Genomic DNA, 10,175 nt, shown 5'->3' with positions numbered 1-10,175 from the left:
ACCGCCGGGGCTCTCCAGCGGGCCCGCAGAGGTGGCCGCGCCTGCAACGGCCTTTCCAGCCGCAGTAGCAGCCGGAGCAAAGCAGCCGGACTAATCCCACCCCCGGCCCCGCCCGTCCAATCCATCTTGCTCGGGAGGTGACGCTTCCTGGGAGAAGCAAGGGGCGGAGAGGGGAAATCCAAGCTTTTGGGGGCTCCCGGCAGGTGTTTGGGGGAGAGGGCGGAGCCTGGTTAGGGAGGATGAGGAGGGAGGGGCCGTGCTGCCCCTTTAAGAGGCGGTGGCAGAGCCGAGACCTTTTCTCTTTCCCCGGAAGGAAAGCGGAGCCCGGGCTGGGCGCGCAAGGTGGGGAGGTGCGGGCTTGGGCGTGGGGAGGCGGGGCGCGCGCGGAGGGGACCGCTCCCTCCGGTCTTCCTTGCGGTCGACGGCTCTGCGTTCCCAGATCCGCCGCCGAGCCGGGATCGAAGGCTACAGTGCGGCCGAGGGGGCGCGGCCGGGACGAGCTGGGGGCAGGGTGCCCGGGGCGGGGTGCGGTGACCCGCCGGCCGGGCGGGCGGGAGAGTAGACCCGCGAACCTCGGAGAGATTCAATCTGAGAGCGCAGACCCTGAGCGGACGTGAAACTGACCGGAGCTGGGGGCCAGAAACTTCTCAGCGCTGCCGGGCTCAGCGACGCAGCCCGCCCCAGTGTTCTCCGGTGGCGCGGGGAGCAGGTGAAGCGGTCCTCACTCCAGGCTCCACGCCCTCACGCGCTCTCGCCCCGGCCCCCGCCCCCGCAGCCATGGGCCCCGGCCCCCGCCGCGCCGCCTGCGTCCCGCGCCCGATGCTCTGCGCGCTCGCCTTGATGGTAGCCGCCGGCGGCAGCGTCGCCTCCGCCTTCAACCTGGACACCCGATTCCTGGTGGTGAAGGAGGCCAGGAACCCGGGCAGCCTCTTCGGCTACTCGGTCGCCCTCCACCGGCAGACGGAGCGGCAGCAGCGCTACCTGTAAGTGAGGCCGGCGGGGGTGGGGGGTGGGGGGGAGAGTGTGTGTGCAGGTTGCGGGTCCATCCAGAGCCGAGTCGCAGCCTGGCTTCCAGGCCCGCGGGCGGCGGGCTGTAGTGAACGGGAATTAAGGGGGCGGGGGGTACGTGGGCAGCCCTGCCCTGCCCAGGTCTGGCGGGAAGTGGAGGAATTGGGTGTGGGATGGGGTCAGCAATCACTGGCAAGTGCTGACCCGGTCAGAGCCTGTCTAAACTCAGCCCCTCAGCGCTTTAAACCTCTCTTGAAAGTAGAAGTGGGATCCCCGTTTCCTGAGCCTCCTCCCACTCTGTCGACCTTAACGAATGTACGAATACTTCTCTCCAGGGCTGGGACCTGGGAAAAACTGCAAGGTGAACACCCAGTGAATCCCTCTTCCCGATTTCCTGGGAAGAACCTGTGGGCATATGTATTTAAGCGCACCCGGGCCTTTGCACCTCGTGTTTAGTCAGCCGGCCCTGCCAGCCACACCCTCTGCAGAGCCAGACTGGAGGGCCTTCGCTGCTGCTTGGTGCTTGGCTGTTGCAGGGTGAGGTGATGCATGAGTCTAGCCATTTGGAACTGTCCAGGAGCTCCCTCTGACCCCTTGAGGATGGGGAAGTAGAGGGAGCTGTCCCAACTCCTCCTTGGTCTCCTGCCCCCCACCTCACCCCCAGCAGGGACGCCCTGCCACCAGACATCTTCCCTGCATTCCACAGATTCATGCTGAATCTTCAACCCTGAGTGTGTTTGTTTTGGTTTGAAGAGTGAAATGGTGTTTTTCTCTTCTGTTCCCCTTCCCCGACAGCTGTAAGGAGAAGGAGGGGAAGAGCTACCCACAGGGGAGAGGAGCAAAGGAGATTGCATCCAGCTGTCCATGTCACCCCCCCCACCCCCCGCTGCCACCGACATACTCCTGCCTAGAGGGGCAAGTCTAGGTTTCAGAAGCTTTTCTGCCCTGGGCTCCGGTGCTCAGGTTGGCAGCTGGGGGAGGGGAGGCTATCCCAGGAGGGAAGGAGTTAGGACAGGTCAGACAGGTCCCACCTACCTCTTTGGGTCAGGGGACCTACCAGACATCTACCCCTACCTGGTGTCTAACTCTGCTGAGCAAGAGGATGTGGTCTGATACAGGGTGTATTGAAACCTTTCCCAGCTCTGGCTGGGGCCTGCAGAAACTTGAGGAACCTTGGAATGTCCAAAGTTCAAACTCTGCCCCAGCCTTGGCCTCTGCCCTGCTGGCCCAGCCCCTGTGCAATCTACCTACCTACTCGGCCTCTGTCTACGTTCTGCAGAGGCTAAAGCCACCACACCCTTCCCAGCTCAGTGCCCACAAGTGTGGGCTGCCCTCGGCCAGCCCTTCATCCTTCGGAGACCCTAAAAGTGACCATCAGCGCAAGTTTTTATATTGGTGCTCTTTCTGCCCCAGCCCAGAAAAAAGATTTTTAGAATTTCTTTTTTTTCCGAAGATTTTATTTACTTATTTGAGAGAGAGAGAAAAAACAAGTGCGCACGAGCAGGGGGAGGGGCAGAGGGAGAAGCAGATTCCCCGCTGAGCAGGGAGCCTGGCATGGGGCTCGATCCCAGGACCCCAGGATCATGACCTGAGCCAAAGGCAGACGCTTAACTGACTGAGCCAGCCGGGTGCCCCAGATTTTTTAGACTTTCAATACTGAATCTGCATGACATGAGGGAACGCAGTGTAAAAAGATCAGGAAAGCGAGAGTAAATAATGAAAAGCTGGAGTAGATAATGGACTCTGTAAACCCCACCCCCCACCCCCCACCCCCCTACCCGCTATGTGACCTTGAGCAAGATATTTCCCTTCTCTGGGCCACTTTTCTGCAAAGAGGGGTTGGACCTGGATCTATATTCTCCTTCCTGCCTCTGTTGGCCTCTAAGAGGCAACCCGGCACTGGGGAGGGAGAAGAGGCGCCAGAGTCCCCCTGCCAGTTTCCAGTCTTGGATCTGTCACTAATATCTGAGTCTTAATGTCTCCACGGGGCAGGAGGGTGGGGGGGGGGACAACATGCCTTCTTCATGAGCTGCCAGTGGGGCTCCAGTGTGTGTAAGCCGCTCTGCACGTGCCTGCATCTCGGGGGAGAAGTTTAGGGCTCTTGTGCCAAAGCCAGGCCAGTATTACCCATGGGCCTCACCCAAGGTGGCTGAGCAGAGGGGCTCTACTTTTCTTCCTGGGCGGCTAGAGATAGCATTACGCCTGCTAAGAGCCTAGAAGGTTCTAAAACTCATGAACCGTGGAGAGGCAGGTAGTTCTAGATAGAGTTCTGGGCCATTCTCTCAGGTATCCTCTCTTTCCCGAGGGGTGGTTCTCTCTCTTGGCTCATCTCCTCCTCTCACTGAATTCTGCCCCTTGGCCCTTTGGGAGGGCCAGCTGGGCCAGCTGTGTAGCCAGATGTGAACAGCTGCCTGAGTGCACAGCTTAGGGGAACCAACAAGTCAGGTCTTATTTTCTGTTAGCCTACAAGCCCTTTTGGAAAAGAGGAGAGGTTTCCTGATCCTGAACAAACTCTTAGCCTGGGGTTCCTAGAAGGTCTGCAGGAGATGCGGGGGGCTCCTGCAAATACATGAAAATCATGCGTCTGGGGGCACGGGGAGGGGAAGAGCGTGGCGTTCGTCCTATTCTCAAAGAAGGACTTATTCTAGAAATGGTTAAAAACCCAGGTGGGGGCCCTCTTCGTTCCCCATTGTCTTTATCTCTGGACCAGAGTTAGGGAACTCCCACAACATCAGAGTTCACCCCAACCCAGGCCCCGACTTCCCAGTCACCAGAAGTGAGGGGTGAGGAGCAGGGCCAAGGACCAAGGTGCTTTGGGCTTCTGGGTGAGATGTGTGACAAGCCCTGGGGAAGCAGAGACTATTCCTCTGGGAGCTGGTCCCTGACCCCCAGCCCTCAGCACCTGCCCTGTCGCTCCCTCCTGGGAATCCAGTTGTCCTGGTCTGGCCTGACCTTGTGGGCTATGGAAGATACCTCTGGGGCTCTCTCTCTCCCCTTTGCCCTTGTGTGGAATTGAGGGTGTCTGCGGAGCCTGGGGTGGGGGTGGATGTGGCTCCTGGCCGATGAGGTCATATCTGAGGTAGGTAGGAGCGGGGCTTACCTTCCGTTCTCTCCTAAAATATGTTTCCCTGGGCAGGGGCAGGCACCTGGCAGCCTCTTTCTCGTGCCAGAGGAAATGGGCAGAACAGCTGTGGCTGCGGGCAGAAGGCCTGCACACGGAGCGCCCCGTTCCTCTGGCTCTCTCCAGTGACCAGCCCAGGCCAAGGAGCTTGAAATTGGGCAGGAGGCAGGGGAAGCCTGATCTTGTAGAAAAAGAAGTGGAAGGGGGTTGGCCAGAGCTGAACAAAGGAGGAAGAAGATGTCTGTTGCAGCACAAGGGATGGAGGGTAGATGATACGGAGAACACCCCAAGGGATCAAATATGGAAAAGATACTAAGGAGTCAGCAAGAGGGAGAAGAAGTGAGAAAAACAGCCTTGTTTGGGGCCAAGGCCTCTTTCTCCAGTCCTCTCTCATTCTCTTGCTTCCTCCAGCCTGTTGCTCTGGTTCTAGAGCTGAGTCACCAGAGGGGAGAGGGGGCTGGGTGGGCAGCGTCAGGGCGACGTAGGGGGAGGATGGAGAGGCCTGCGAGTCCGCTGCCATGGGAGCGGGAGCCTCTGGGGAGATGGCTAATTCGAGCAGCAGGATGGGCACAGAGCTGGGATCCAGCATCTGAGAGCTGCCCCTCCCGCACCCCTGGTCTCAGAGCTGAAGCAGCGCCCGGCGCCACCGGCCTCCCAGCCTGAAGTGGCAGGGAACCCTGAGGAGTGAGGCATGGGGGCCTGTGGTCTGAGTGCTGGCCCCTGTTACCCTCCAGGTTAACTGGAAGCTTCCCAGGCGCCTCCCTGAATCTTACAGGCGGTATATCTGAGCATCACCCCACCCCAGTGCCCCCCAGGGAGCCTTCTTCTCTTCGGGGTGAGCCAACCTGGTGCCTTGAATGCTCCTGGGCCCCATTCCCCAGCCTCCTCTGATTCTGCTGTTTTCGGCTTGGCTGTTACATTAGCTTTGAGCGCCCCCCCCCCTCCCCAGGAAGAGCGATGGAACGGGGGTGAGGAAGTGCTTTTATGGAACGTGGAGTTCATGGGCTCCCCAGAGGCCAGGAGGGGCTGTCTGGCTGGAGCCAAAGATGAGGCCGAGGAGCTGTTGGAAAGCCCTTGAGAGGTCATTTCATCCATCCCCCTAGCTCCCGGAGGGACCCAGGCCGGCTCCAGGAGAGGGAAAGTCAGATCTCCTTTCTTCTGTGCTGCAAGAACTGGGCAAAGCATCCTGCTAGCCTCCCTCTGACTGCTGCCAGGAGGTTGGACTCACTGGTGGTCTGGGAGGGGTCAGCTTTTGGACTCACTGACCTGGACCAGCCCCAACAGCAGGCAGCAGAGATGCTCATTTGCATGGTTATTTTACATTTCATTTCTGTGCCAGGAAGGCCTCTCCCACACCTGGCTGTGGCTTGAGGGAGCTGGACCTGACCCTCTGCACATGCCTTCCCCCATCCAACTCCCAGTCCTCTGGCTGGAGACCCATTGGATCCCGGGATGGGAGCCAGAGGGCCTTAAAGGGCCTCTGAGCAGGCCAAGTAGGAGCTAAAAATACCCCAGGGGGGGTTGGAGGGGGGCTCCCTGTGGACTCTCTGGGGAGGGAGGAGCCTGGGTTGTGGGGCTGGAATTAGGGCACCCGCCCTGCCCCACCGCCCATCAGTGGGCACAAGGCTAGGGCAGGGTGAGGGCTGAGTGGGTATAGGTGGTAAAGGGATTGATTGCAATCCCAAATGCCACCCATGCCCGGCTTTGCCTGCTCGGTACCCCCGGAGGCTGAGAGGAGGGGTCCCTTAGCCCACTCCCTCTGAGATGAGCAAAGCTGGGAGGTCATGGCCACCCTGCTCCCCAGCCACCTCATGCCCCCACAACTTGGTCAGGGCTGCAGCTGGGGTACAGCAACACTTCCACTGCATGTCACACCCTGGAACGCAGCCTGGGCTGCCCAGGGACGCCTCGTCCCCTGAGGCCTGGAGCTACCCCTTCAAGTTCACCGTAGCCAACCCTGAGCCTCTGCCTCCAGCCAAATCTGGGCAACCGCGCCAGCATGACTCTGCTGGTGCCCCACCCCCACCCCAGGGATTCCACCGCCATGGAAGGACTCCCAGGTCCCATCTTCGGCTCCCTCTAAACAACTAGCCTGCTCTTTGCCCTCTGTTCCAGACTCCCTAACCAGGTGGGGCAAAAATTCCCGGGTGCTTGGAGGAACACCTGGGGGTGAGCGAAGGCCAGTCCCTGATGCCGCCAGAAGTCAGACCGAGTGCTCACGTCCATGACTTCATAGTCAGCCCTTTTGAAGAATGAACCCATTTGTTCCCCTCAACAACCCTTGAGTTTGGTGGGACATCTGCTGTCCCCATTTCACTGATGAGGCACTCACAGCTCAGAGAGGGAAAAGAAATTGCCCTCACGAGGCAGAACAAACCCGAGAACCAGGCTCTTCGGTTCCTTTCCCATGGGCTTTTGCTTCGCTCCCTCACCTGGCAGTCGTGCGGGGGGCAGAGGTCCATGGGTGGTCAGGCAGCGGGCTCACCAGGCACCCTCTCCAGGCCAGACAGAGGGTGACTAACCGGGCCTGGCTGCCACCCTGGCGCCCTGCCCGCCTTGCCGGCAGCTCCTAGCACTGCTCTGCTTGGAGAAGCTGCACCCCTGCCCCCAGGGACGCTTCCCAGCTCCAGGTCGGAGCCAGAGATGTGAGATGTGAGGCGCAGGCAGAAGTCCCGCCCCCTTCCCAGCACCCCCAGGCGGTGCATTCCTGACAGCCAGTGGGCGGAGGCACCCCAGGTCCAGGCATGCCCAGGCCCTGCCCTGCTCTCTCTCCGGGGGCCCTCACTCACAGGTCCCGGGCGGGAGCTTCAGGCAGGGCGTTGCTGTGTACCTCCAGACTCTGGCGGGCAGCCCAGGGCCCGGGTTCTGAGCTGGGAGCCTCAGGGTGATAGTGTTGCTGGGGCCAGATGGAGGGGTACCTAGGAGGTACCTGCCACCCAGAAGGCCGCGTCCATCAGGATCCGGGAAGCAGTCCGGGCAGAACGTCCAGGGGCTTCAGGGAGAGATGATGCCTGGGGAGCAAAGGGTGGTTGAGCTGTCTTCTCAAACCAACATGCACGGTATTTGGGGCACTTGTTAATTAGGCAGGTTCCAGGGGTCCACCCCCAGATTCAATTTAGATGGTCTGTGGCAGGCTGAGGAGTTTGCCGGTTTTTAACAAATAGGCCAGGGATTTCTGATGCTGGTGGGCCGAGGACCATCTCCAGAGATACTGCGCCCAGGCTGACCTGCCTTCCTCCCCTCTAGCCGCCTGTCTGGGATGGGGTGGGTGGCCAGGGCTCTAAGCACCCTTGTAGGGACTTGCAGTCAATGTCCCCAAAGATGGGTTCTGGGCAGGCTGGGGGCGATCCCCACTCTCGGGCCCACCTGCCAAGAACTCAGCCCTGTGGCCCCATTGTCCAAAGTGTCCGGTGCCCAGCCCCCCCCATACCTTGTATGCCTGTCTCAAGGTGGTGGTGGTGTTCTGCGAGGGGAAGAGTAGCATCACCCAGGTCACTTAAGGGCCCTGCTGACCCCAGCTCACCTGGCTCCGCTGTGGGGGACACTCTCTGCGTCCAGTGTCACCTCCTGCTCCTATTCTTCAGTGCTAGCCGCTAGACCCGAGTCCTCATATAATTTAGAGAGGAAGGACCCAGGCCTCCAGCATCATCTCCCCCAGGCCCCCTGGAAGTTGAAGGCCATGCCAGGATTCCCCCAGTCATTCTCTCTTCCCGTCTACCTTCACCTCAGAGACCAAAGCATCCCTTCCCAAACCCAGATCTGATCACGTTACTCCCTTGCTTAAAACTCCCTTCCCACGCTGCCCTCCTGTGTGTCTCTCCCCCCGACAACCCCTCCACTCGTGTTCCCAGCTCCCACCGTACTTAGGGCCGAGGGGATCCTGAGTCACCCTGCTTGCTCACGCTTCCTGGCCCTCCTGCAGATCATACCTTTGCCTACAGTGCCCTTCCTCCCTTTCTCCTGGTGAGCCCTGGTCATCATCCTCAGACTCAGCCCGGGTTCCCCCTTCTGTGAGGACCCCCTTCTCCCGGACTACTCCCCACACCACATCTGGGCAGGTTTGTGCCCTGCTTTCCTCCCTGGAGGCACTTACTGCAGACGTCTGTTTTCTTGCCCGCCCCTCCTGTATTGGCCACTCCCAGAGGACGGGGGCCAGGATCCGTTCATCTCCTGACCCCAGAGCCTGGCACACAGCTTGGCACTGGGGACACAGCAGGTGCTCAGTAAACGTGTTGAACAGAAAGTTGTTCGAAGCAGGCTTTGGGGAGTCTGAGCCTGGTCCCCTCAAATGCCCCTCCTACCCAGGTTGAGCTCATGTGCTCAACCTCATTGCATCCCGAACCCCTTCCCCGCAGGCTCCTGGCTGGTGCCCCCCAGGACCTCACCATGCCTGATGGCTACACCAACCGGACTGGTGCTGTGTACCTGTGCCCACTCACTGCCCACAAGGATGACTGTGAGCGGATGGACATCTCGGAGAAAAGTGAGGGCGAGGCACTGGGGATCAGCCCTGGGTCAGGAGTCTGGTGGAGGGGGTAGCACAGAGGGTGACCTGGAGCAGTGATCAGGCTCACCTGGGCAATTTCCAGTCCCTTCTTGTCCAGCTGGGAGGAGGGGGTGCTAGAGGAAAGTGGGACCACGTGGGATCGGCGGAGCTGAGATTCATGGCAGGCTGGGGAAGGGCATAGGGAGGGTGGCCTGCAGGAGTGGAGGGCCAGGAAGACCAACCCTATCCTCTGGAGGTTCCGAGCATGGGGAGGATGAGTGCCCCGGCTCATGACCCCTCCCATGCCCACAGGTGACCCTGACCGTCACATTATTGAGGACATGTGGCTCGGGGTGACGGTGGCCAGCCAGGGCCCTGCGGGCAGAGTACTGGTAAGTGGGCACGCGCTGTCAGCTCCCCCCCTCCCCTGCACCCCAGCCCTCTCCTTCATTTCCCAGGAGCTGGGGAGGGAAGCAGAGGGCAGGAGAGGGGTCTTCGGTGAGTGAGCTGGGACCTCGCAGGTGTCTATTTCAGTGGCCGGAAGTCTCCACGGGCCTGAGTGTCCCCTCGATCTTGCACTTATGATGTGCTTCCAGGGCCTGGCATGGCCTGGGTCCTGTGTGAACCACTCACTTCCTTCCCCTGCCCCCGCCACCCCCCCTCCCGGGGTGCTCACCCTGCGTGGGAACGAGCTGAGGGAACTGTGAGGAGGAAAGGGCAGAGAGAGCCCGGGGCAGTGCGGCCTGGGCCTGCTCCTTCCTGACAGGCTGGCTGGCGGATGAGGCACAGCCCTGCTGACCCCGGCTCACCCCCTGGGGTTTGAGGGCCACTCCCTGCTGTCACTTGTCACTTCCTGGCTGCCTTCTTCAGTGTCGGCCCCTGGGGTCTCAATTTCTGAATCCCAGATAGGCAATTCTTTTTTTTTTTTTTATTCGATGGGAAATTTACAGACAGCGAAATGTACAGATTTTAAGTTTTAATGAGGTCTGACCAACGAAACACCTATGTAACTGATACCCATTAAAGAAATATTTACATCACTCCAGAAAGTGTGCCCCCATCCAATCAATCGCCACCCCCTAGTCCTCTCTGTTGCAATTTCTGTCACCTTTGAACACCATTTTAAGCTCTGGGTTTGCATCAGTTCCCTGTAACGCCATTTTAGAACTGTGTTATGGAAGGCACGTGGTCTAGCATTCCATTTAGGGCAGTTCTAGATCCTGGGTACCCACTCGACAGATGTTCAGTGAGCACCTACTGTGTGCCCTGCCTCTGCTAGCACTAGCAGCTTAGCAGTGAGTCCGGCCTGCTGCTGGTGGAGCTCACAGCTGGAAGGAGACACAGAAAGCAAGCAGACAAGACCCAGGCCCAGTTCTGGATTTTGCCTGGCTGCTGGCTGTTTTACAAACACCCTGATCTGATTGACTTGTCCCACAACTGTTTGTCGAGCCCCTCCAGTGTGCAGGGGGAGCTAGGAGAGAGGCAGGAGCTGCCTAGTGCTTGGGAGCTCAGACTCAGGAGCCTGGCAGCCTTGGTTTGAGGATTTTCTGCATCTCTCTG

At 59.8% G+C, this 10,175-nt stretch overlaps 1 protein-coding gene across 1 annotated transcript in view; it reads left to right on the top strand.

Moving 5' to 3' along the window:
• Nucleotides 1-217: 217 nt before the first annotated feature.
• The window catches only part of ITGA3 (integrin subunit alpha 3), a 28,607-nt gene continuing 18,649 nt past the window's right edge, over nucleotides 218-10,175 (top strand). Inside the window, exons 1-4 of the mRNA XM_027568172.2 lie at nucleotides 218-342; nucleotides 776-983; nucleotides 8,485-8,612; nucleotides 8,928-9,007. Coding sequence (XP_027423973.1) covers nucleotides 240-342; nucleotides 776-983; nucleotides 8,485-8,612; nucleotides 8,928-9,007 — 519 coding nt within the window. The 5' untranslated portion in view covers nucleotides 218-239. The remainder of the gene's footprint in view (nucleotides 343-775; nucleotides 984-8,484; nucleotides 8,613-8,927; nucleotides 9,008-10,175) is intronic.

Source organism: Zalophus californianus, chromosome 16, assembly GCF_009762305.2.
Source record: "Zalophus californianus isolate mZalCal1 chromosome 16, mZalCal1.pri.v2, whole genome shotgun sequence".
Taxonomy (NCBI): Eukaryota; Metazoa; Chordata; class Mammalia; order Carnivora; family Otariidae; genus Zalophus; species Zalophus californianus.
The sequence above is the reverse complement of the archived record's forward strand: the minus strand, read 5'-3'. Positions and strand labels throughout refer to the sequence as shown.